The following is a 27500-nucleotide window of genomic DNA, read 5'->3' on the forward strand; positions in this document are numbered from 1 at the left end:
TTGAACAAGGCTATTATGCCAACTCAAAATTCATCGAATTCCTAAGAAATGTCGATGAAAAAACATAACCTTCCTGTCACACATAAGATAACACACATGGCCTTGGTTAGAGAGCTTGAAGTGGAGCCAGCGATGCCTGTTCACCACAGCTTGATTGACTTGATTTACCAGCTGACTTGCCATTAATCTGTTTTACTGCTGTTACAGTTGAGCTCATGACAACAAAGAGGAAATAATGACACCCCATCGTGCTGTTTGTCATTGTGTCAGGCCTGCATCGCTCTGTGAGCAAATTGCTAGAGAACGTGAACATTGATCAACTATAAATGGCAATTCATGTCGCTCCAGCACTTTTCGCATAGAGGAAGACATCCATGTTTTGAGTTGTTTGTTAGAGGAAGACATCCATATTTTGAGTTGTTTGTTCATCGCTTCCTTTGAACAGACAGTACTTGGAGAGCGCATAATACGTAATGTAATGTAAATTCAAATTTCCATCTGCTGGTCATATAGCATGCCATTCGGCTTAATACTGACCAAATCAGAATCCATTGGAAGTTGGTGGCGCTGATTTTGTAGTCTTCTTGTTCTTTTCAGACACTGTGGTGACTTGAAACAACTCCACACTTAATTATCAATTGAATCAAAGTGCTCAGCCGGAATAATATAGTTTGTGTTGATATTGAAACCTGTAAACTGTGATTTTGGACAACTGGATTGTTTTGATTAAAGCAGTATTTTAGTATGTTTTACATAAACTCAATGCTTTGGATATGTTACAAACCCCCTTTTTTCATACACCATCATGCACATGGGAAACAGTGTAATATGTTTTTTCATGTCTCAGGAGACAACATCAGGCAGGAGGGCCTCAGGACAGTGTGGCCCTCCTCTGCCATGTAATGAGAGCAGATGTGACCTTTGGTAAAGTGCCACTTTATAGCCTAGTATATTTGATGCAATACTGCCGCACTGTTGCAGTTTGCATGTTTTTGTTGTTAAGCTATAAAGTGAAGATTTGGCTTAGAGAATTCACAGGGCGTGGTGGTGTAGTGGTAGCGTTCTCGCCTCATGGCAAGAAGGTCCTGGGTTCGATTCCCGCCTGTGATGCTGTTGGCATGCAGTGGGTGGTACGCGTCTTCCCATGTTTTTAGTGCCTAGTGCCCAGGTGGGCTATCTCCTGAAAAGGGCCTTTCTGTGTGGAGTTTGCATGTTCTTGCATGAATATCTATATGAACTGCCACTAAAAACATGCAGAAGATGGTGACCAGCAGAGTTTGCTTCACTGCAGCTGCCCTCTGCTCCTGACCAGCCCGTGGAGGAAGGCCAGGACGGGTCAAACGCGGAGGGCAAATTTCACGTCGCCTCCGAAAGCTTGTGTGTGTAGCGGCTGCCATGCCGTGCATGTGTGGTGTGTCGTCTGTGACTAAACATTAAGGGGTTTGTCCATTAAAATGAATTAATTCACTATATTTGTTAAAGTGTATAACATGTCATTATTGACACCATCCATATGGAGGGCATCTGACCATCGCAAGCTGGACGCTCTCACAACAGAATTGCTGCTGCTTTTGAATAGAAATTCCAGGATCCACCATGCAAAGTTGGCTGGAGTCACAGCGAGCCAAGACAATCACTGCAATAAAACCCCTTGGACATATAAACACTTTGCAGACATTGAAACATTCGGCTACTGGAGACTTTCCAGACGCTGACGCCATGCAACCTCATTCCTGCAGGTCTCTGCTCCACTGTGTAAACCTATAGGCCAATATCCTGCAAAGCATTGATGTCCTGCAGCAGGCTTGCATAAATGAAATGGAACCAGTCATTAATAAGAAAAACTGGTTGATGGCAATGCCAGCCGTCATGCAGGTCAGAACTTTACAAATTTGTCTCGTGTCAGCATCCTTCAAAGAGATTCACATCAGGCCACATCTGGCATATTTAAGCAAATTTTCATATTTGTCTACAAATGGAGGGAATGGAACCTATGGTCAAAGTAGTCATTACATATCTGTCACTATAGGCCAACATCCAACATCTATTGGACAGCAGGATGTCACAGTGGGTTGGGAGATCTTCGACTGAGAAGTCTGGTTTCACGTCGTGAGAGCCTTGCTGAACTTGGAAGTGTAAAGCTTCATGGATGTCGGACGTTGATCCTGCACCCTTTCCTGTGGAGGCGAGCCAGCCGATTTCCCCCCTCAGGAAGCAGTAGATGTATCATGTTCCCATCACAAAATCAACTTTGTTATTTTCTTTGGGAACCCCCTGCAACCCTTTCAATGACCCCTAGGGGTTCTCAGTCACCAATGTGGGTCGACTTTTCTTTTAGGCTTTAAATGTGTTTACTGTGCAAAAGTACTGACCAAAACACATGTAGTACTGACCAAAACACATGTAGTACTGACCAAAACACATGTAGTACTGACCAAAACACATGTAGTACTGACCAAAACACATGTAGGCTAGTAGACAAGGAAAGGCAACTCACAACATAAGAAAGAAACAAAATCAGAATGTTATACAGAGTCAGCGCAAGACTCACCGTTCAGTAAACAATGCATTGGGTCAAACCAAAATGTTTATCATCCAATTTTATTTGACAAATAGCTTTAGACAGGGGTATTATGAGATGTTAAAATATTATTAGAATGTGATTGGTAATCATCAAAACTTGACTAAATTCAAAATGACAGCGATTTAGTAGAATGTTGCACATGAGTTTTCATGTACAGTAGGTATCATTATTGTAAAAACAACAAAAAACAAAAACAAAATAAGGTATCATTATTGTTATCTCCTGCATGTATCCCTCGTGTATTACAGTATTAGATTACATACTACCAACTGCCATTCTGACAGCCAACAGCAAAACCATCATAATCAATATGTTACAGCTGGCAGAAATATGATTCAGATACAGTCGGTAGACGGTGGGGGAAAACCCCCCATATATCCCAATGGGCTGAAGGACGGTGCTGCGGCTCTATACTACAGGATTGGGGATTCTAGAGCAGGTACATAGACGTCTGTTCAGATGTGCGTTTACTGCGGTGGTTGAATCCTGTCTGCCTGGGCTGGGCTAGCAGCTAAATGCTAACTATGCTGAATGTGGAGAAGGGGAGGATTTCCCCCACCCTGACCACGCCCCCAGCCAATTACCCCACAGCATCTACTCTATGACATCGCCTAAATCAATTGTATGCGATGGTCGACACTTAGGACAATTCCACCAGTTCTGAAAGTAATAGTTGACACAGCCAGCAAGTGCTTTAGCTTTTAGCCTGATATTTTCAAATCACTGGCCAACATATCGCTTGCCATTGCCAACATACAGGAAAGAGGAAACCCAAAGTTCTGTTCAGATGTGCGTCCCGATGGTATTGGATCGGGCATGTTGGTGTTTTTACACATGCCCAGAAGCAGTGACAGGACAGCTGAAGGCAGTACTTTGTGATTGTATTCTTACTCCCCCTTGAAGCGAGGAGGCCTCTTCTCCTTGAATGCAGTGAGACCCTCCAATCGATCTTTAGTTGGTATCACCCGGGCATAGCATGCTTCTTCAATTGCCAGTCCTGCAGATAAATCAACCTCTATCCCCTGGTTGATAGCCAGTTTTGCCATCTGAATCGCAATTGGACCCTGAGGGTTGAACTCGCGTGCGAGCTGCAGGGCGCGCAGGTAGGCGGCGTCTCCGCCCTGGTTCTGCTCCACGGCGTGGCTGACCAGGCCCAGGCGACGAGCCTCGACTCCGTCCACCACCCGGGCTGCAAAGATCAGCTCCTTAGCCAGGGACACCCCAATGGCCCGGGGCAGCCGCTGGGTGCCACCCCCCCCTGGAATGATAGCCAGTTTGGTCTCAACCAGGCCCAGCTTGGCAGAGTTGGATGCAGTTCTGATGTCACAAGCAAGGGCCATCTCCAAGCCCCCTCCTAAAGCAGCTCCATCAATTGCAGCAATTGTTGGCATCGGCAGGTTGCCTAGTTCTGTGATGACCGCCCTTGCTTTGGACAAAAAAGGTTCCACTTCACTTTGGTGCATTTTGGCCCTTTCCTTCAGGTCTGCACCTGCACAGAAGATCCCAGGAACCAAACTGCATAAAATGACACTGCGTACTTTGCCGTTCTTTTTAATGGCCTCCATAGCCTCGGACATCATATTCACTAGGTTTCTGCTTATGGCATTTTTGGCTTTGGGTCGGTTTATTCCAACAACAACAATCCCCGAGTCCTCTCCGTCCAGATACCTGACGCATAGGTCGTCCTTCCCCTCGGAGCTGTAGCGTCGTGCTGCAGCAGGGTGTGTGGCCGGGCCAGCACGCAGCAGAGCCCGCAGAGAGCCCCCTGCCAGCCCGCACAGCTCCCCCGGCCTGGAGCGAGCATACAGCCACAGGCTTTTTCTCCCCAGCTGGGCCGCCATGCTGTCTGTCTGTCTGTCAATGAACTGGAATGAGATGAGATGAAAATGTCAGCCGAGCCGTAGTGTTGTTTTGACTTTCAACTTTGAACCCCGTTGGAGCCAGATCTCGCGAGAGAAAAAAGCAACCGGGGACTTTAAGCTCCAGCACGGGGTCTTGAGGCGCTTTTCCCCGTCTTCCAGGCGGGCTGCTCTACTGGGGCTGGAGGAGCCACCAATGTGGGTAGACTACTGAATGAGGCAACAAAAGTAAACATAGGAGATCCCCCCTCCCTCCGCAGCCCTCTCAATAGTCTCGTAATAGTCTTACGTTTTTATGTGAGAAAGTGAAAGTGCAACTTTTTTCAAATTAACTTTACTTTCTTTATTGTAATAAATACGAATTAGAATATGAATATTCTGAATATTAGAATATTAATATGAATGCCCTTGTGCAATTTGTGTGTTCCCATCTAGCCTACTGTTTGGTGTCTGTCTGATACACGGTGTTGCGTGGGTAGTCTCTCGTCTGTCCCCTTTGTTGGACCTCCCTCCTCCGGCTGAAACTAAGCCATGCCCAGATAAATCACTCCCTCCCACAGACTGCTAACCTGCACACACTGGGGCCGGAGACTGGAGGGGAGCGGACTGCATGGGCGCACAGTTCGGAACGGGACAGTAAATTAAAAGTTGCACTGGAACCGACTATACTCTCCGTCTCTGGTGAAAGAAACTTTGCACAAGGAGCGTCTGCAGTAACGGTGTGGTTCCAACATTAAAGGGGGGAAATGTCCGGCAGCCGTATAGCCGGGGTGCTCGTGGTGCTCTGTATCGGGAGCGCGGTGAACTGCATGCCCAAAGAGACGCACAGGATTCGGCGACAGGGGCAGCAGCATCGCGTCCCCTCGGTCTCCCAGGGTAAGTTTTCTCCAGACTTATTGTTTAATCACAGAACAATTTCACGTAGGTCAGCGGTTCAGGGGACCACCATAGGTGAAGGTGTCCCACTCCCCAAAGGATTTTTTTTTTTTTTTTTTTTTTTTACTAGAAACGTCCAGGATTTCATTTGACTCTTTCCATTGTTACTTTGAAGATACTGCACATAGTCATCTGACAGCATTTTTAATGGGGTTTTAATGTGCGTCTATTGGGGGTCTTTATGAAAACGTCTGGGAACTGCTGGTGTATACATCTATAGTTGATTCAATGATTACTGCCACTAACTTCTAACAATGTAGTTGAATTGTCCCCCCCCCCATCTTTGGGTCAATAGAGTGGATTATTTCCACAACTGTTGTGCATCTCTTCAGTAGCTAGGCCTAATTAATTAAAAAAAATTAACCTTTTCTACTGAGAGCTCTGCACACACTCACACACTCTCTCTCTCTGTCTCTGTCTCTGTCTCTGTCTCTCTCTCTCTCTCTCTCTCTCTCTCTCTCAATTTCAATTCAATTCAAAGGGCTTTATTGGCATGATAAGGTGCATCTTACATTGCCAAAGCATACATTAGCAACACTTAGCAATTACAAAGAATCAAAAACAGAAAACAACACATTTTCTCTCTCTCTCTCTCTCTCTCTCTATATATATATATATATATATATATATATATATATATATATATATATATATAAGCGTTTGAAGTCAGGTTGGCACATCTAGGGTCTGTTTCACAGACATGGGTGAAGTCTTATCCTTCAACACAAAGATCTAATCAGACTTTCACTTGAGTTCAAGTTGTTTGTTTAAGGAAAAACAACTAGCCCAAGTGTCAAAACTGGCCCATAGCATAATAGGCTACTTTGCATTCTGGCTTGTGTGAAGAATTTGGGTTAGACTGTTTTCCAGTGGGTGATTTTTCTCTCCCCCCCACGTTTAAAAAGAGTCCCTGGTGAGAGAGAGAGAGAGAGAGAGAGAGAGAGAGAGAGAGAGAGAGAGAGAGAGAGAGAGAGAGAGAGAGAGAGAGAGAGAGAGAGAGAGAGAGAGAGAGAGAGAGAGAGAGAGAGAGAGAGAGAGAGAGAGAGAGAGAGAGAGAGTCTTGTGTGTGTTTTGGGGTGGGGTCAGGGGGAGGGGCGCTTTCTTTATTTGACCCTCTGTCCTCCTAAAATGTCAATGCAATGTCCAGATTCTAGCCTATACAAACATTTAATAATCATCAACCCTATTTTCTTATATACTCTAACTGTCCCTTGTCAGATGGTTGCATAGAGAACGGTCAGAGGTATAATATTAATGACCAGTGGGAGCGGCCGTACCTGGGCAGCATTCTGGTCTGTACCTGCCATGGAGTCGCCGGCATCAAGTGTAAAAGCAAACCTGAAGGTTAGTGTGTAACTTCAGATACATCTGTACGTGGAGGTGTGTGTGTGTGTGTGTGTGTGTGTGTGTGTGTGTGTGTGTGTGTGCTGGTCTCTTGGGTCAGTCTGTGACTGTTGAAAGCACCTCCTTTACATCAATTCTCACTTCACAGTTCATCGTCCTTCTCCTTGTCCCTTCATGTCACACTCACCTCTCCTTTCCAACGCTTTTCTCCCTGTAGCGGAGGAGACGTGTTACGATAAAATCAACGAGCGGTCCTACACTGTGGGAGAGACCTACGAGAGACCCAAGGACAGCATGATCTGGGACTGTACCTGTATTGGCTCTGGGAGGGGCAAGATCAGCTGCACCATTGCCAGTAAGTCCACTGTGTGTGTGTGTGTGTGTGGGGGGGGGGGGGGGCAGCAACAGACATAGACATTTTGAAAAATAGACCATAAAACATTTCAGTTGGAGCAAAAACAAAAAATAACAAAGGAGGAGGGGGGGGTTGAATTTACGATTTCTTTTTTATCTTTGTCTTAATTTTTTGTTTTTGCTCTAACTGAAATGTTTTATGGTCACTCATGATTCAGCAGGTCACAGGTTGGCTTGGTTCCAGCCTTAAAACTGGTTATATAAGGATTTTTAAAAATGTCTATGGAGAAAATGAATCGGGAACTCACTTCCGGGGCAAAATATGTCACGTGAGCTCTATGGCACACCTTCCATCTGCAAGATTAGGGGGGGGGGGTCTTAAAAATACATGCATCAAAATAAATAATCATCATCATCATCATCCCCGATGCTTAGCCCCATTGGGGGGGGGGTCAACTTTGGCCCTGTGGACCATGGGTCTCTACACTGGGCGAAACCCTGGCATGTGTGCTTATCCCAGGACGGGCTGCCCTGCTGCCAGTAACTGGTCAAGTGGTCTAAATCAGCAGATAGACCATAGCTCATTGAGAATGTGTGTGTGTGATTGTGTGTGTCCTTGTGTGTCCTGGTCTCCCAGACAGTTGCCAGTAATAACTGGTTAATCTCCAGATTCTCCATAGCTGATTAACAAATGGTGCTGTGCAGCTGTTAGCAGTTAGCTGGGGTGGTTAGGTAATGGGAGAAATGTGCGTGTGTGTGTGTGTGTGTGTGTGTGTGTGTGTGTGTGTGTGTGTGTGTGTGTGTGACTTTCTTTGCCCTGTCTTTATGCAAACACAAAACAAAACCCCTCTCTCTCTCTCACACTATTATTTTTATATCTCATTGTTACTCTCCTGCCTCTTCGCTCTCAGTTCATCCTCTTCCTCTCCCTTATCTCCGCCCAGATCGCTGTCATGAGGGAGGGGCTTCGTATAAGATAGGTGACACCTGGAGGAGACCCCATGAAACAGGAGGCTACATGCTGGAGTGTGTGTGTCTGGGCAACGGCAAGGGAGAGTGGACCTGCAAACCTGTGGGTGAGTGCAGGGTCGACTCCATTCACTAGCAGATGACAGAATGATGACCTGGTTGCAGTGTTGTAGTTGGGTCCCACCCAAGTCAGTCAGGGTCCTGGACTCATTTTCAGGACTCGTGACTCAACTTGGACTTGAGCACTGATGACTGGGACTCTGACTTGGACTCGAGCATTTATGCTAATACCGTGACATTGAATTACATGTGAGGGCAGGCACGGGGATTCACGCTCATGTTCAGTAACTCCGGACTTGGACTCAGACTCAGGTGGGCGACTCGACTCGGACTCGACTCCACTCAGATTCTTCTGGTAACTTACCATGTTCAGACTAGGAGGCCAAATCTGATTTGTGAACTTTAGTGACCTATTAATGACTTTATCCAGATTGGTTTTATGAGTCTGGATGCTCCAAGTCTGATTTGTGTCACTTGTCCCAAACCACATATGGAGGTAGTTTCCAATCTGCTTTCGACTGATGTGACTTGAGTGCGGACGGCCGCGCAGATCCACCAAATCTGATTTGAACGTCACTCGCAACTCATGATCAAATGCTTCTGCGCAGGAAAACCATGTCACCAAAGTACGTATTTACTGATGCCCACGTCGTTACCATAGCAACCAATGCAGATAGGCTGTTTAGGTCTGGACACACAGATCCGACTTGAGAATCAGATTTGTGGCAGTGCGGACACACTCCCAAATCAGATTTGGGAAACCAATCAAGATAATGATGATTAATTACTTTATCAGCAAATCAGATTTGCCTGTAATGTGAACATGGCCATAGACTTGGACTCGGACTCAAACACCGGGGGACTTGAGACTTGACTCAGACTCGAGATATAGTGACTTGACTACAACACTGCCTGGTTGAACTACTGGTTGATTTGTTGGTTGGTTGGCCAGATTAACTCTTATATGACCACATAGTCTGTTTTAATAAAGCATAATCTGTATCCTTTATTGTTTGGACAGTCGATTTGACCCTGAAGTGAACACATTCTTTTTAATATATTGTTTATCGTTAAAGTCATTGTTTGATTGACTGGTCTCCGCAGCTGAACGTTGCTACGACAACTCGGCGGGCACATCGTACGTGGTCGGGGAGACGTGGGAGAAGCCGCACCAGGGCTGGATGATGGTGGACTGCACCTGTCTGGGGGAGGGGAGTGGACGCATCACATGCACCTCTAGAAGTAAGAACCGCTTTTGATTTCTTTTATTTCACATCACATGCTTAAAGTCGATTTTCTTCACTTAAAGAAGAGGGTTTGAAGTGGCGCGCTCCAAACGATCATGTTAGTGAAGGTGTGTGTGTGCTGCTGCGCCGGTTCTGGAGCACCGGAGGGCAGATATTTCACTCCAACTCAGCAGCTCGGCCCTGGCACCAAAAGGAAGGCCCCCTAAATCGGCGTTACAATTGGGTCCGGTAAGTACCGCTTCCACAGTGGTACCGGGTTTCAGTACCCAAACCTATTCGTAATAACACTCATCGATTTGGGTCTTGGTTCTGACTGTGATAAAAGAAGGGCCCGCTGTTACTGTAAATATCCATGCGAGTCTGTCTTTACTCCCCGCATGGATGATTCTTTTTTCAGATTCTTTCACAATATCTTTTTTGGTCACATTGCTTTCATTCATTTCTGTTTCAGATTTACATTTTTTGTTCTCCCTCCCATTTCCTCCAGTTTATTGTTATGAGCTGTCCTCACTTTTCACCACACTCTTATTGTTAAATCGCTGTTTGATTCTTTTCACTTCTTTTTGTTTGTTTTGTATCATTTTGTATATGCACGCAAAGACACACGCACGCACGCGCGCACGCACACACACACACACACACACACACACACACACACACACACACACACACACACACACACACACACACACAGGCTTGTACCACACAAATGCACACGGCCTCCTTACTGGCAGGACTAGCCAGACGAGAGGGAAACTGTAGCGTGTGTTTTGTCAGAGGGTTTAACAGGCTGTGGTGGTGAGAGTCTACCAGTTATGCTTCCAATTAGAATCATTACTTACTTCCTTAATGATGCTGCCTCATGTGACAAATGAACATGAGCGTTGTTCCCTGCTGGCTTATTATGGCACACGACGCTTCAGGGTGGCCCGTGCCTCTGTCAATCACAACACTTTAGAGCAGGGATCGGGGTCAAGGGTCATCACGCACGCACGCCAGCATACACCCTTCACCCAGCTTCCCCAAATAATCATTAAATCATTTATTTCATATCTTAACCATCTAAATGAATACACACTGATACACATACAGTATATCATGAAGGAGAAAAAAAAGTTTATTTATTTTGCACATGATCTCACACATATCCGAAAACTGTAAACAGTTTTCTAGTCATTCATTTAGTTTGACAGTTATTGAGAGTTGATTTGGGGCGAAGTTGTGATCATGTCCATCATGCACAGATGACATCAGTGGTCCACAACTGAACTTAAATCAACTCTCAACAACTGTCCAACTGAATGAATGTCTGCAAAACTGTTTACAGTTTTCGGATACGTGTGAGATCATGTGCAAAATAAATCATCTTTGTTTTTCAGGGGAAGTTTTCTCTCTCTCTCACCCCCCAGATTACCTGCAACTCTTTGTCGTTTCACCGTGTGTCTCTTGTCTCTCTAATGACGTCCTCTCGTCCCCTGCTCTCCTAGACCGCTGCAACGACCAGGACACCTTGTCCTCCTACCGCATCGGAGACACCTGGAGCAAGACGGACGCGCGGGGCAACCTGCTGCAGTGTCTGTGCACAGGGAACGGCCGAGGAGAGTGGAAGTGCGAGAGGCACGCGTCGCTGCACACTACGGGCCTGGGTGAGATGAGCATGTCAGGATCACTTGTCTAGGGGCCATATGATTTCCGCATAACGGAAAAAATGGACGGAATCATGGAATTTGGTCATAAAAATGGAATCAACTGTAAAACAGGGGATATTGCAGAATTTTCAATTGATAAAAGTAGGCCTAATTATCAAAATAAGAAGTAGATCTAATGATCGTAGTAACCTAAATGATTTCATAATTGTAAAATAGGCCTAGAGAAATGCTTCAGTTTTTGATTGGGGTGTTTTGAGAGGGGGGGGTCGGCCTTGCGTGGGACCCTTACTGCACCTCACAACTTAGTTTTCACCTTGAGAAACATATCAAAGAGGCTGATAGATGTGCTACCCTTTTAGCCTTTTTTGAACATATTTTGGATTTTGGGTTTGGCACTCCACTGAGAAACCCATTGTTGAAGCGCAACCTTCTTTTTCTAAACAGTATATCAAAGAGGCTGTCTGTCAGAGTCAAGTCGTCAACATAAGAGAATATCACTCCTAAGCCCTAAATTAAAATTAAAATGGAAAAAACGGAATTCGGGAAAAAATAAAACGGAATTTGGAAAAAAATAAAAGTGATTTCATACTGTAGTGTATGGCTCTACACTTGTCTCTCTCTCTCCCTCACTCTGTGTGGAGACGAGAAGAACATGTTCCAGAGATGGAGATGGACAGGGTGAGAGTCTCAGATAAGAAGTGCTGAGGGGAGTCGTGAAGTGTTGAAGTGTTGAAGTGAGAAGGACATAACTTCCATCTCACCAACACCTTCTCCTGAAGGGGACAGACACAGCCATGGCATGTGTGAGGGCGGGGGGGGGGGGGAGAAGGGAGAGATATGAAACGTGGGGAACGTAAGTGGGGCAGTTTGATAAACATGCTTGAAATGATAATGAGGTGCGAGGCAGCTGAATATTTCTTCCCTGAGGTCACAGGGACAATCTTTTTTTTAAGCTTTTCTAAATGGTACGTAATCATCGCTAACCAGCTGCAGAGGCTCATACAGTAGCTTAAATCAAAGCCACTCATTGTTTTGTGTTAAACAGCATTGATTTGTGATTTCCGTTGACTCTTGCCAACACCTGTAGGTTGGGTTGGGTTCAGGTTGCTTGTAATGACTTTACATCATTTGATTCTTTGTGTTTATACTATACATGTTGTGCAGTTGGAGGCTTAAGTGTGAATCATGCTTGACCTATGGTCACACGGTCACACAGACATAAGAGGCGGGGAATTGTGACGAGAGTTTTTTTTGGAGCTCGCCAAACGGGACTCGTGCGAAGGGGCGTGTCTGCTGGTTATGACATCACTTGGCCGCACGCACTACCAGTATAGTTGTATTCTTGTGTACTCCATAACATAATATTTTCTGGTGCAGCTGATTCTTAAGTTTTCTATCTTTTCATTGAATGCCATACTTTCCACCTGCGGCTATTTTGTAGCATTGCTCCTCCTACACAGTTTGCTTGATTTTAGTTTCGGCTTTTTGGACTGCAATGTCTCAGTTCAGTTACACGTTTTGTTGTTGGAAAAGTTAAGTAGGGTATGGGTGCTGGAGAGATGTACATGAAAAATGAGAGAAAAGGGAGATGAGAAGGGATACAACGAAAAGAAAATAATTTGCTCTGTACTGTTTAGTGAATTATGTGGTCACTGCTGTCGTTAAGTTGCTGTATCCGTTTCAGTGTCTTCACAAATCCTGACTCGACTATCTTCGTCTCTTGTTATATTTCAGGTACTGGCTCTCGTGTGATCACTAACATCCAGCCTGCGGTCTACCAGCCTGTCCCTGTGCCCCTGCTTCCCGAGGAGGGGGCCTGTCAGACGGACACGGGGCTGTCCTTCTCCCTTGGCCAGCGCTGGATCAAGAGCCAGGGAGCCAAGCAGATGATCTGCACCTGTCTGGGCAATGGAGTCAGCTGCGAGGAATGGGGTGAGAGAGAGGGAGAAGCTGTTTTTCACCATTATGTACCCAGGCAGAGTAATATTATTTACCACAAAGGCCTGGGGGAGGAGTGGGAGGGTTGTTATAATAATACTAATACTAATACTAATACTAATAATACTACTAATAATTATGTGGATCAGCAAGAGAACAGCACTCCGAGAGCTAGTAGAAATTTAGTGCCTTGCTCAATAACACTTCAGCGGGGCGGATGTTTGCTGACTCAACGGCTTGAACTTGGGTCCTTTGGTTGGACGACCCAGGAAGGCATTCTGGGGAAATGTAGGAGACCACAAACAAGTAGAAGTAGATGAGGGAGGTTGGGATAAAGTGTATACTAAAAAAAGGACATTATTTAAGGGATAATCAACGACTAGGTGTGCGTTAAACGATTTGAATGCACAACGTGGATCCACGACGGGCATACGAGCCGGTATGGTGCAGGGAAGCTAGTCCGTTCAGCTCAGAGAAGCTGAGGTAGCGAGTTGAATAAATGTTTACTGTGCTGTTTGATGAAACAGCTGTGCAGGTTGGGGAGCGGATTAATTTACATGTGATTAGACTTGAGCCGGACTACGTGTGCATTATACGGTTTTAATAGCACACCTGCTGACCAATCAGAAAGGAGTATTCACCCAGACCATGGTATAACATGCATATAATAACTCCTGGAATACATTAAACATCAAACTGATGATGATATACCATATATCAGGGCTAGTTATTAGTACATTCTTCCTTTATGCTATTCTGATGCGACTACACACAATGCACACATTGATACCCAGTACAACCACAGTCTTCCACTTCAATTGAGGGTTAAGTGCGGTGTTAAAGGGTTTATTTGTATTTATCTGTGTGTGTGTGTGTGTGCGTGCACGTGTGTGTGTGTGTGCGTGTGTGTGTGTGCATGTGTGCGTGCCTGTGCGTGTGTGTGTTGCTCTCTCCCTCCAGACGGACCCGCTCCAGTGTACGGTGGTAACTCTGGTGGGCAGCCCTGCGTGTTCCCCTTCGTCTACAAGGGCAAGACCTACCACTCCTGCATCTCTGAAGGACACAGTGACGGACAGCTGTGGTGCTCCACCTCCTCTGACTTCCAGGCAGACCAGCAGTACTCCTTCTGCACAGAGAAGAATGGTGAGCAGAGATGATGCTGCTGATGATTAGAACGATGGAGTGAAACGTGTAGGCAGGGATGTTGAAGCCAGGTTGGTGGTAAACAAGTGATGATGATGAAGATGACGATGATGCATTCTTCTGAAAATGATGATAAATATTAATTTCGTAGTGAGGAGAACAGTGAGTGGTTGCCAGGTTTCTGTGATAAGTCAAGTCAAGTTTATTTGTATAGCACATTTCATGCACAGAGGCAATTCAAAGTGCTTCACATAAAATGGTTGACAGGAAAAGAAAAGAAAAGAAGAGAGTAAAATGGAGATTTAAAAGCATCACAACAAAACTTAAAAAAAAAAGAGTATAAAAAGTGCATTAAGCAACTTATAAAATGGTTGACAGGAAAATAAACGAAAAGAAGAAATAAAATGGACATTTAAAAACAAAACTTAAAAAAAAAGAGTATAAAAAGTGCAATAAGCAACAGGCGCAGCAGTTGCAGAAAGAGCTAAAACTTATAGAGGACTCATTGGGTTTGCATAGTAGCTGTCAGCAGTTAAAAGCGACGGTAAACATAAAAGTCTTTAGTCTATTTTTAAAAGTAAGTAAGGTTGGGGCAGATCTGAGGTCTTCAGGCAATTTGTTCCAACTAGCAGAAGCATAGTGGGTAAATGCAGCCTTCCCATGATTTGATTTGATCCTAGGGACAGTTAATAAGCTGGACCCTGTTGACCTAAGAGTTCTAGACGGTTCGTAGCGTGGGAGCAATTCAGCTATGTATTTAGGGCCTAGGCCATTAAGTGATTTATAGACTAATAACAGTATTTTAAAATCTATTCTCTGACACACTGGCAACCAGTGTAAGGACTTAAGAACTGGAGTGATATGATCAGCTTTCTTAGTCTTCGTTAGAACTCTAGCTAATGCTAAATGCTAAATCAATCGATCAAGACTATGACGAGATTAAGTGAAGAGTTGCTTACCTTTGGAAAAGATCACCTATTCATTAAGGAATAAGATCAATCTTTTCTATAAGATCTGGCAGCCCTTTCTTAATTATATGGAGGACCTTCCATCCCATTTGATTGAATGACTATGATTTGAATGATCTCTCTACTCGCTCCACTCTAGCACTATGAAGATGATACTATAGCTCAATATATCTCTTAATGTATTTATATGTATTTTTGCTTTTTATTTGTTTCTAGTTTGTCTTGTATTGTGAACATGTCTGTATGGTTGTGTATGTCTTATATTTTGAAAAATAAATAAAAGTATTGTCTAAAAAAAAAAAGACTATGACGAGATTAAACTATAATCGGATTGGGAATATAAGAAATGTGAAGCACATTGAAGACTCCTAAGGGTAACAATCGTAACAATGTACTGTTTTGTCCTTTTTGTTTGAACAGTGATGGTGACAACGCGAGGCGGTAATTCTAACGGCGCGCTGTGCGAGTTCCCCTTCCTGTACAACGGGCGGAACTACACCGACTGCACTGCAGACGGCCGCAGAGATGGCATGAAGTGGTGCGGCACCACCACAAACTACGACGGAGAACAACGCTTTGGATTCTGTCCCATGGCTGGTAAGTGTGTGTGTGTGTGTGTGTGTGCGTGTGTGTGTGTGTGTGTGTGTGTGAGCGAGAGAGGGAGAGAGAGGGAGAGACAAGGTTGGGAAGGGGGAGGCATGGGGGGCTTGTTTGAAGTGTGTGGTACTGCAAGTCATTTGATTGGAGAGCACTGGTTCTCAAAGAGGGGTCTGCGGACCCTCAGGGGCTCCTTGAGGGGCTCCAGATGGTCCCCCAGCAAAAAAAATAAGGGCTCGTTTAATTTCACTATTACCTAATTCCATAGAAGTGATCCCAGTGAGAGAATGTATAACAATGTTTTTTCTAAGTGGAGGTTTCACTCTCGCGCCTATTATCTCCATGTAGACAGACAAGACAGTTACATGATTCAATATGAAAGCAATAGCTAATATTACTATGTGGGCTTCCTGGGGACAAAGTCTTCAGATAGAGACACTGCGGAGCGCGTCATCATTCATTCATCACCCTGTGATTGGCCATGCAGTGGACATGCAGTGTCTCTATGGTGGAATGTGGGCTGAGTGTGTGTGTCTGTTTGAGGGTCTGGGACATTGTGAGGTTGACACCTGATGATGTGGAGCAAATGCTCCAGATTCTGCCCCCATGGTCTGTGTTTGTTTGTGTATTGGGTGAGGTGTGCGACGTGTGTTGTGGTTTTGTGGCGCTTGTGTGTCATGAAGGGGGAGAGATGAACCAAAGAAGAGCCAATGATCTGATTGATTAACGATTGACACCACCCTGCTAGCCGTGGGGGCATCTAACATGATTAGCATGGCTAATTGCAAATGTCCCCCCCTCCGCCCAGTTTGAAGTAAAAGTTGATCTCAAATGAGATCATGAGACCATTATTCTGCAAAAGTTGGAAGGGTTATTGCATGCACTCTATTGAATTAGCATAACAGCTATTATTTGAGTGGGGTTGAAAGGCAAACCTTGTTTACTGTCCTCACATCAGTATTGCAGTGTAGCCAAATGCACGTTCAAGTCACGTTGCGCCGGTGTCGTTCTGTTGTGTAGGTGTCAATTAGCTCTCCACGGGTAACAAAAGAGGCTAACCAATCAAGCACGAGGGGGGGTCTTTGACACTGATGCCTGTGAAGCACTAGGTGGTCTTTGACACTGAGGCCTGTGAAGGAGCAGTGAAATGCTAACGATGACGCCAACAGGTTGGAAAATGGAGAGATATGAAATAGGTAATGTTGTATGCAGAAGGCTGTGGTGATCTTGTCAGCTAAACATTCATTCAGAATATTCTAATTGAGAAACATCATACTCTTTTTTTTTTTTTTTTACTGTGCCTGCCGAGGCCAGCCGAGTGATCACAACAGCGGGGGGGGGGGGGTCTTTGACATTGACATTTTTTTGTGTCTTCAAAGTGGAGTCCAAACTAGCAAACGTCTTTAGATGTTAATGCAAATAGGCATGTAAGTTGCAGCCTCTTCACATAGGAGTGTAGCCAGGAGGGATTTTCAGCCAACTGTATCTGAGTCAATGTGTGAATCTAATGCTAATAGTGTGGGTCAATCATGTGAATGCAAACGGTGGCAAATGGTGGAAAGGTCTCCTGATCAGATGGAGCGACGGTCCAGAACAATAGACCCTTTTCACGGGGGCCATCTTGTGTCAAAAAGGCAGGGTAAACAGTAAACACAGGTGTAAGCAAAAACAGTACTGACTACCTCATTAGTGTTTTGCTCGCACCTGTGTTTACCCTGCCTTTTCGACACAAAATGGCCCCCGTGAAAAGGGTCTATTGCGGCAAACATGATGCCAGCTCGCTCTGTTAAAAAAGAAGGCAAGCTCCAATTCAGCGGAAAACAACTCCAGGTTCAAGGATGAAGGATATTTATGATCATTCCAGAACATGAGATATGAAAGGGAACAACATGAGTACTCCTCCTCACTGACCCTGAGTTGTTGTTGGCTGCATCAAAGCCTCCCACATCTGATGGGGGGAAAAATAGTCTGTTTAGGCAACTTTGGCCAACTGGCTGTTCAATCTGGATGGTACACTGTCTGAAAAGGCACACAGCTCATCTGATCACACAGCTCACCTGCGTCAAATAGTTCTGGATCAAATCACATGGAACCCTTGATTTATTTAAGCTAGCAAGTGATGTGTCCACTTCTGTAGCAGTTTTACATCATTTTATCACTCAGGAAGTTCAGATCAATTAATTAGTCTTTTGGTTGGATATCAAGCAATTATTGTGCATACAGATGTTTTTATATGAATATGTCCACATGTAGTAGACAGCCTATAGAGGAGTGATATTCTGTTTTCTGAGGAACTCAACATTGTAAAGTAACTTTTCTAGCAACCCAACCCTGATGTTACAGGCTAGTAAAGTAACGCAATATTAGTTTCTTTCTTAGACCAACCTTATAGGTTTTATTGCTGTTACTTTATTGACTTACAGTGGAAAGGACAAGGGCCTTGGTGATGTGGCATAGTTTTTTTGTTAACATCACATTTTCTAAAGGATTATATATAAGCGTATTTCAATCTTCTAATCTCACCCATCTTTGGGCCCGCACCCGTCTTGAAAAGCCTGCTATTGAGATTCAAAGGGTAAAATAAGCAACGCGTTGATGCATCCCAGCCAATGTCAGGGCAGGTTGTTTGCGGTAAAGCCAGTCCAGCAGTCGGGGTCCCAGGGGGGTCTTTGATATTGACGTTAATTACTTCACAAGGACAGTCAAAACAAACATGGCACTTGAAATGTTAATGGTGATGCTTTAAACAGCAATTATGAGTCTGGAGCTCCTCCTGCTCCATCTGTGGCACTGGGTGTTGGAAAATGGTGAAAGGCTGTTGGCATCTGCTGCATCTGTTGAATTCAAACGCCTTCATTCTATTGGCTCTTTCATGTACAAAAAAAAGTTCCTTTGTATGTTTTTCAGAACCATTAATTTTGTTAGCGTAAGGTTGTGAGGCCATGCCTATAAATCAACTCCATAGTTTATTGTGATGATTGGGGGGGGGGGAGATGCTCTGGACAAGGTTTGACGTTCATCTCACAGGTTCTTGGGTCTGTTGAGTTATGTTCTCTATCTCAGGCTCAGCCATGACTGCATCTCTTGGCACAACATTCTGAAGCCACATCCAGGTCCACAACTTCACATCCATTTGTGCAGAGTTCCCCGTTTACAATTCAAGGTCCACTGGCTCCTCGTTCCTCCGTTAAAGACACTCTCTCAGGACCTTAACCCTGCTAGCCTCCTTTCCCAGGGCGTTGCACTTGTATATCACAATGGCTCATCATCACATTCAGAAGCCAAGCTGCTTCACATTGGCCGTCCCGCTCCAAGAAAGATCTCTCACCACCAACTCAAACGCAGCCCTATATCTCACTCAGTATCTCTCACTGAGTATGAGATATTTTGGTTGACCTCCTCTGCATCTCAGTTCCAGTCTCCTATCGCTACTTTCCATTAGTTCACAATAAATCTGTTTAGCCCGCAGGCAGACGCTGGAGTTCCCACAGCTGTTGGTGACACCGAATGACCAGCCAGTTACAAAGCTATAAGTGGCCACTTTGAGAGTCATCAAGCGAATGGCTAAATGAGCCTGTGAAAGTAAAGAAGTGGCTGGCTATAAAGACGTAAATGTAGATTGATTGTTGGTCCTTCTCACAGCAGGACTGCGTTGAGGCCAAATACAAGCAGACCCTAGAGAGATACCCCTAAACTGAACCAGGCTAAACCAGGTCTAAATACTTTGCAATTGTAGAGAATGGACTGATTTCAACTCTTGGAGAGCCCCAGTCCCACCCATACACAAGTGAGCAGGGTGGGGTAAAGAATATAGATTTTCGCGACCAGCAGTGGTCAAGACCAATGGAGGCAAGCCATACAAGGCCAAGCAAAGCACTGTAATTAAAGGGAAAGTCCACCATGAAACTGAAATCACATATGTTTTGATTTTTTTTTAATGTTAACTTGGATTATAATGTTAGCTCACAATATTTGAGAAAAAGCCTTGATTTTCCTAGGAACATGGATTGACTAAGAATATTTTTTTCTATAATCTTTATATCCAATTTAGCTTCATGTCATGCTTGTGTTGGCTGTTGGAAACCAAATGTGTCAATTAGCATAATCTAAAGGCACTTTGAGGGAAGCTTGTCCATGATTACAAGATCATAGCAAGAAGAAGAAGAACGTCGATTCCTTTTCATTTTTTTTTATGAGTTCCCTTCGACTACCCTGCATACTTTGCCTGGACAGCTGTGAGTAAAGGATCCTCTTCTCTTCTAATCTAGTGGAACTAGACCTTTTTTGTATTGTATCACTGCATGCATCTTAAGCAGTGTAAGTTCCTGCAGATAAGTGTCTGTTAAATGACTTAATTGTAATTGTAGCGGTACTCCCGGCAGCACCAGGTGCAGCTCTGACGAATCAGTCCAAGGTCTGTCTTGGCCTTAGGCCCATCAGCCACTGACTCTGTCTTATGAGGATCCCTTGCCCCTCCACTCCTCCTGGAGCTCCGGCCTTGGTGCCAGCCGCAGCCCAAGTCCAAAGGATCTCTACTCCCAGGAACCAGATGGGCTGGCTCTGGTCCAGATTCTGCCTGGTCGAGAGGCCCGGGCTGGGCTGCAGGACAGGGAATCTGCCCTCTTATCATCTCCTCCTCCTCTGTGGCTAGCTAAACTCTTATCATCTCCTCCTCCTCTGTGGCTAGCTAAACTCTTGGTTCACAGACTGATAGCCATGCACACAGCACAGGCATGTATGCATATCAGCGTTGTCTTCTCCTCCACCTCCTGTGTGTGCAGTCAGTGTCGCCTCCATTCACACGGACATAGATGCACACACATGCACCAAATTGAAAATTAATTGTGTTCATGGCTCTGCATGCGTGACGTGTAGAGTATAAATGCAATTGATTTTAAATCGGTGCACACAAGAATGATCCTATATGGAGAGACCACACAAACTCTCTCTGTCACACACACACACAGGCATGTCTCTGCTTGTCCCATCCTCTTACGCAAACTATCTATTTCAATATAAACTACTATATGCTTTGGAGCATATACAAATATGCTCCAAAGTTAGCTATAGCAGGGGACATGGGATGGGAACCAGGTGAGGCTCGCTGGAAAATATGTATGGCTCAGCTGTGGAATAGGTTGCTTGATATGGAGGGAAACAGGCTAGCAAGAATGATTTTTATGTGGGATAAACAAATTAATGGCTGTTGGTCAAGAGATGTGCAAGCATTATTTTTTAGCTTTGGGTTTGGTGAGGCATTTTTCAATAACAGCAAAATCAACATTGCTATACTTAGAGAATCTTTGTTTACTCAGTATAAGGTGCGATGGGCTGAGGATATATGGACTAAACCAAAGCTACGTACGTTTCGTATGATTAAACATGATTTTGGTACTGAAAATTATGTTAATTATAATTTATCAAAAAAGCAGAGAGCTTTATGTGCCCAGCTGAGATCTGGTATTTTACCGCTTATGATCGAAACTGGACGGTATGTCAGATTGGAAGAAGAAGAGCGGGTGTGTCCAATGTGTTGTTTAAATGACATAGAAAATGAGTTTCATTTTGTTTTTTATTGTCCTTTTTACAGTGAACCACGCTATATTTTGTTCAGTAAGATAAAAACAGAGTTTGATTTTCTTAATAATGATGATGCATATAATTTGAGTTGGTTGTTTACATATGAAACTTTTGGACTGGCTTGTTATTTGGAAAAAGCCTGGGACATGAGAAAAAAAGCTCTTTATCAGGAAAAGGCAATGTAAGACAAGGAAAAGAAGAAAAAAAAAAAGTATATGTACAGTAAGTGTGTATATGTGTATGTATATGTCATGCATATGTGTATATATTATATACTTTATTTATTTTGTTTGTACAACCGGATGTTATGTTATGATTATGTTTATATATAATTTGGTGTCTTGTAATCCCATGTGGGATGGGCCAGAAATGGCATGACACAGAAATAAAAACTATCTATCTACTACATCTTCTTTTAATTAGTGCAGAACATATGGCACACGCACGCAGGCACGCACACACACACACACACGCACGCACGCACGCACGCATGCACGCACGCACACACACACACACACACACACACACACACACACACACACACACACACACACACACACACACACACACACACACACACACAGCCACACACGCACACACACACAGGCACAGACATCTGTTTCTGGCTATCATTCAGAGGGAAATTTTCTCTCCAATGGACACAGGTGTTCTGTGGTGGTTGTGGTATCTTCTAAAGCCGTGTGCAGTAATAGTAGGGTCGAATGAATGATCTCCAAGGGGGGAATTGTCTTTCTTTTAGTCGGCAAAATCTTTAGTGAACAACAAAATGTGTGTGTGTGTGTATATGTAATGTATATATAATTATATTATGCATGTGTGTTAAACTGACTTCATGTTTTGGGTGCATTTATGTGATGATGTGTGAATGTGCTGTCTGTTAGTGACTGTGTGTACGATCAATCACTCATATGACTAAGTATGTGTTGTGTGTGTGTGTGTGTGTGTGTGTGTGTGTGTGTGTGTGTGTGTGTGTGTGTTGTTGCTGCCAGTGTGGAAACTCCTTTGATGCATTTATGTAACACTAACTGTACGTTCACACACCAAGGCGCGCGAGTTCGCTCACGTGTATTATTAGCTCGAGTTGAAAAAATTGAACGCGAGAGTGAATGCACAATGATGTCATTCGCGACATGAAAAAACGTGTTTCTTGCCGGCGCAAAATCTAATCTACTCGCGCGTTTTCATTGACTTTGTATGTAATCTCGCCGCGCGAATATCCGAAAATCACCCCGGTGTGTTAACGCACGTTTAAACTCTCCTGTGATAGCAATAGACCAAATCAGCGGGATGTTTACATTTACTTCCGGGTACCCCTGAGGTCCACACATTATAATGGCGGTGAACGGCACAAACGTGACGTGTTGAAGACAAAAACAGACAAAGAAGACAAAAATGGTTCGTCCGTGTTGTGTTGTTGTTTAATATCATTCATAACAACACTTTCACTAACGTTAGTGGAGACCAGACTAGCTTATTTACCTGTTGGACCAGACCAGAGTAGACTTGACGCTAAATTAAATTAACGTGGCGTCGGTAGCTCTGTCTGTAACGTTAACGAGTCTGCTCTCGCCGAGAAGAGCCTGGTGGCGCGAGGTTACGAGTCTGCAAAAAAACAGCGAGTTTGACAGACAAACAAACCTTATTAGCTAGCTAACACTACATAAAACAAACACAGAAGAAAGGCTAGATACGTCGGACAAGCATGTTTACCAACCGTTTAACCATTTAAATTGAAAGTAGTCGGCCGAAAACAACGAGAGGGTTTGACAGCATTTATTTGACAACACGCACATTTAAACCTGCCGCCTTCCCCAAGTGGTACCCGGAAGTAAATTTGTTTACATGGTGACGTCACGGTGATTTGGTCTATACAAGTGAAATGATTTGACTCAGGGCCGCAGACGTGTACGCAACTGCTATGTCCTCGTGTAACTGACTGTGCCTTTGTGTTTTAGCCCATGAAGAGGTGTGTACGACCAGTGAGGGGGTGATGTACCGCGTCGGAGACCAGTGGGACAAACGCCATGACGTCCTGGGTCACATGATGCGATGCACCTGTGTCGGCAACGGGCGAGGGGAATGGAGCTGCGTTGCCTACTCTCAGCTCAAAGGTGTGTGTTTGTGTGTGTGTGAGAGGTGTGTGTTTGTGCTGTGTGTGTGTGTTAATGTGTGTGAGGTGTGTGTGTTTATGTGTGTGTGCGGTGTGTGTTTATGTGTGTGCGAGGTGTGTGTTTATGTGTGTTTATGTGTGTGTGCGGTGTGTGTTTATGTGTGTGTGTGCGGTGTGTGTTTATGTGTGTGTGTGAGGCGTGTGTTTATGTGTGTGTGCGGTGTGTGTGTGAGGCGTGTGTTTATGTGTGTGTGCGGTGTGTGTTTATGTTAGAGCTGCCGAAAATAATCGATTCAGAGATGCATCGCGATGCTTAATAGGACGATTCTGAATCGATTAACAAATATCAAAAATCGATTATTAAAAAAAAAAAAAAAAAAAAAAAAAAAACTTTTTTTTTTTTTAATAATCAAATAAAATAGAATGTAAGTACATGCAGTTGTTTATTTATTAATTATGGATCATAATACAATGCAATTCCAAATGCACTTTTATTTTAAAAGTAGCCACACAGTGAGAAAAAAGAAAGTGAGAAAAAATAAATCATGTATTGCGGAAAAAGTGATGCATCGATTTAAGATGCATCGCGATGCATCGAGATGCATCGTATAATCGAATCGAATCGAATCGTAGACTTGTATAATCGAATCGTATCGAATCGTGAGATCAGTGAAGATGCACAGCTCTAGTTTATGTGTGTGTGAGGTGGGGTTTTGTAGAGCGAGAACATCAAAATGATTGGGTGCTGTGCGGGCAGAATTGGATTTTGTACGTGTGTGGCCTAGTAATCACAAAGGTAATATTAGCCTCCTCTGAGCTAAGAGGTGAAAGTTCACAGCTGACATCTGACTGACATAATAGTAACTCACCTGTCAAAGGTCAAATGTGAGCTTGCACACCTGGCCTTTATGGGGCTTTAGTTACACCTGCTCCACACCAACACTGTTCAGAAGAGCAGACATGGAGGAAATAATGAGAAAAATACCTCTTAAATACATGGAAAGTGCATGAAAAGGTGTTGTGTGCTCACGATCCATGTCTTTATAATAGAATACATACAAACACAACACACACAAAATACATATTATGCATTGTGTGTGTGTGTGTGTGTGTGTGTGTGTGTGTGTGCGTGTGTGCGCGTGTGTGTTCTGCAGACCAATGCATTGTGGATGGTCTGACCTACGAGGTGAACCAGACCTTCACCAAACAACACGAGGAGGGCTACCTGATGAACTGCACCTGCTTCGGACAGGGGCGTGGCCGCTGGAAGTGTGACGCCATCGGTGGGTTCATTTTATAGACACCATTTTGTTTTTGCTCCTTCTCCCGTGATTAACATTTCAAGGTATCCCTGAAACACTTTTCATGGGTCTGGCATGAAAATGTGCATGCATAAGGGGCGCTATGGCAATGTTTTAGAATTTAAATTGCCATAAGTCGCACACCATTGCTCCGATCGCCTCCAAACTTGGGGAGTGCGCTCAGGGGGCCCTGGCGGAGTTCAGTGTAGAATTTCGTGAAATTCAAACGCGTAGTCATAGCGACACTGTAACTGGCAATACCAAATATGACAGACTGGAGTCATTTTATGAATGTGATAAACTCACAGCTGCAGACTTCTGACATGTCTGTAAAGAATGTGAGATGTTTGCAGGGAACAATGTTGCCAGGTACAAAAGTCCAGTCGGTCACGTTGTGTTACATGGTGTCATGTGACTGTCTTCATGGTGTCATGTGACTGTCTTCATGGTGTCATGTGACTGTCTTCATCTGCAGACCAGTGCCAGGAGCCGGAGACCAGAGCCTTCTACCAGATCGGAGAGTCCTGGGACAAGATCATCCACGGCATCATGTACAAGTGCTATTGCTATGGCAACAGCATCGGAGAGCTGAGCTGTGAGCCTCAGCAGTCTTACCCTGGTAAGGAGTTACATACGCATGTAGCCACGCACGCACACACACACACACACACACATGCACGCACGCACACACGCACGCACGCACGCACGCACGCACGCACAGACAGACACACACACACACACACACACACACACACACACACACACACACACATAGCTCACTACTCAACCCTATTATCACTGACTACATGGACTGTAATAATCTGACTATTGACCTTATTCTAAGCTAGACGTGCACTCAGAGGCCAATACTCCAGTCTGCTATGATATACAGATATATTGTGAGTGGGATCAGAGCCCTGATCCTGTCCCATTGAACCTGTGTTGATCTGAATTGAGTGAATGATTTCAACGTTGTCAACGTCTTTCATTTATAAATCGGACATTGAAACACAGTAGGTGACGTGGATGGCTCTCCCTCAGTCAGGATGTGTTGACTGCTGTGCTACTGCTGCTGTTCAAACAGGCTGAACATGGCAGATTGAGAGGTTTGTTTTCGAGCCACCTTGAAAACGAGGCCCGGACTTTGATGTGAAACAGAGAAAAGATGGGAGGGGGTGTGAGGGGGTGTGACTTCCTCTTTTACAAATATACCCCCCACTCTGAGCCTTTGTTCCTGCCGGCATGCGGTGCTACCCCTGTGTTATTGCCACAGCTGTACACAACTCCACACACACGCACGCACACACACACACACACACACACATGCACGCACGCACGCACGCACACACACACACACACATACACACACACACACACACACACACACACACACACACATATACACACACACACACACCTACACCTATGTGCTAGCAACTTAGCATAAACACACCTTCAAAGCAATGTTAACTACCACAGCGATTTTCCATTTTCTACATTTCTTTCCGTCATCACTTCAAACGCAGTTGAGTGTCATCACTTATGTCCAATCGTACGTCCCCCCCCCCCCCTTCTTTACCCCCCCCCCCCCCCCCCCCCCCCTTCTTTTGTATTTCTGGCCATGGTCAAGTTCCTTCATCACCGCTGACTTGAAGCTTGGAATGGAGAGATAACATCACTGTAGGCAAACATGAACAATATCTCCATCATGGTTTTGTCTTGACTTTGATGTGAAGCAGACAGAGACTGTGTGTGTGTGTGTGTGTGTGTGTGTGCGCGTGCGTGTGTGTATGTGCGTGTGTGTATGTGTGCGTGTGTGTGTGTGTGTGTGTGTTTCAGATCTATCTTGCTGCAGACTGAGTCTTTGCTGTTGACTCATCTGCGCTCTGCTCTCTGTGTCATTACAGCCTACCACTTTGTGCTGCCCACTGCGCAATTTGTTCCAATTTGCAGGGTCATTAGAAAAAGAGAAAAAAAGCACATTCCCTCTTTGTTTGGTTTCTGGTTAGTGTTGATATACAGCCTCTGTTGTGTTATAAAGGATTCACATTTCCTTCACATCTCCTGTAAAAACTCAAGGAGACACAAGCCCCTCCCCTCTTCTCCTCTAAAAACTCAAGGAGACACAAGCCCCTCTTCCATACGCTCTCTCCTCTCCCACATTTCCCATTCTCTCCCCACCTCCTCCCTCCCCCTGCTCTCTTCTCCCCCACACCCCCCCCCCCGCTCCCCCTCCCCGTTCCCCTCTCCTGCTCTCTCCTCTTGCTCCTTCCCCACCTCCTATACTCTCCAACATTTCCCATTCCCTCCCCACCCTATCACTCTCTCACATTCCCCCTGCTCTCCTCACTTCTCCTGCTCTCTCCTCTGCTCTCTCCTATATTTCTATATTTTCTATATTTCTCTATCAATTGTTCAAAATGTTATCTTTATTCTGTATATTCTTGCTACTGTTGTGTCTGCTAGAATTAGCTAGACTTATTTTCTGTGAAGCCCTCTGAGACATGCTTGTGAATTAGGGCTATATAAATAAACTTGACTTGACTTGACTTGACAAGCCCCTCCCCTCTTCTCTAAAAACTCAAGGAGGCACAAGCCCCTCCCCTCTTCTCCTCTAAAACCTCAAGGAGACACAAGCCCCTCCCCTCTTGTCCTCTAAAAACTCAAGGAGACACAAGCCCCTCCCCTCTTGTCCTCTAAAAACTCAAAGAGACACAAGCCCCTCCCCTCTTCTCCCGTCAAATTGTTTCATATTGCTTCCCCCTGTATGTCAGATGGGAATATTGCCAAAGCGATGGGATATGGTTTCTTTGGTATGGTGTTGCCATTTTCTTGATTGA

The 27500-nt window shown here is 44.6% G+C and overlaps 1 protein-coding gene and 1 pseudogene across 2 annotated transcripts in view; one reads left to right on the forward strand and one right to left on the reverse strand.

The window, feature by feature from the left end:
- Nucleotides 1-2604: 2604 nt before the first annotated feature.
- On the reverse strand, nucleotides 2605-4441 carry LOC310779068 (methylglutaconyl-CoA hydratase, mitochondrial pseudogene; annotated as a pseudogene). Its single transcript has one exon. The product of its transcript is annotated as a methylglutaconyl-CoA hydratase, mitochondrial pseudogene (transcript).
- Nucleotides 4442-5159: 718 nt separating this feature from the next.
- The window catches only part of fn1a (fibronectin 1a), a 62521-nt gene continuing 40180 nt past the window's right edge, over nucleotides 5160-27500 (forward strand). Inside the window, exons 1-12 of the mRNA XM_083638958.1 lie at nucleotides 5160-5319; nucleotides 6598-6723; nucleotides 6941-7078; nucleotides 8022-8153; nucleotides 9211-9348; nucleotides 10841-10999; nucleotides 12737-12934; nucleotides 13901-14083; nucleotides 15472-15648; nucleotides 23205-23360; nucleotides 24514-24642; nucleotides 25136-25279. Coding sequence (XP_083495084.1) covers nucleotides 5190-5319; nucleotides 6598-6723; nucleotides 6941-7078; nucleotides 8022-8153; nucleotides 9211-9348; nucleotides 10841-10999; nucleotides 12737-12934; nucleotides 13901-14083; nucleotides 15472-15648; nucleotides 23205-23360; nucleotides 24514-24642; nucleotides 25136-25279 — 1810 coding nt within the window. The 5' untranslated portion in view covers nucleotides 5160-5189. The remainder of the gene's footprint in view (nucleotides 5320-6597; nucleotides 6724-6940; nucleotides 7079-8021; nucleotides 8154-9210; nucleotides 9349-10840; nucleotides 11000-12736; nucleotides 12935-13900; nucleotides 14084-15471; nucleotides 15649-23204; nucleotides 23361-24513; nucleotides 24643-25135; nucleotides 25280-27500) is intronic.

The sequence above is a fragment of the Poromitra crassiceps genome (assembly GCF_964638095.1).
Source record: "Poromitra crassiceps genome assembly, chromosome: 6".
Classification (NCBI taxonomy): Eukaryota; Metazoa; Chordata; class Actinopteri; order Beryciformes; family Melamphaidae; genus Poromitra; species Poromitra crassiceps.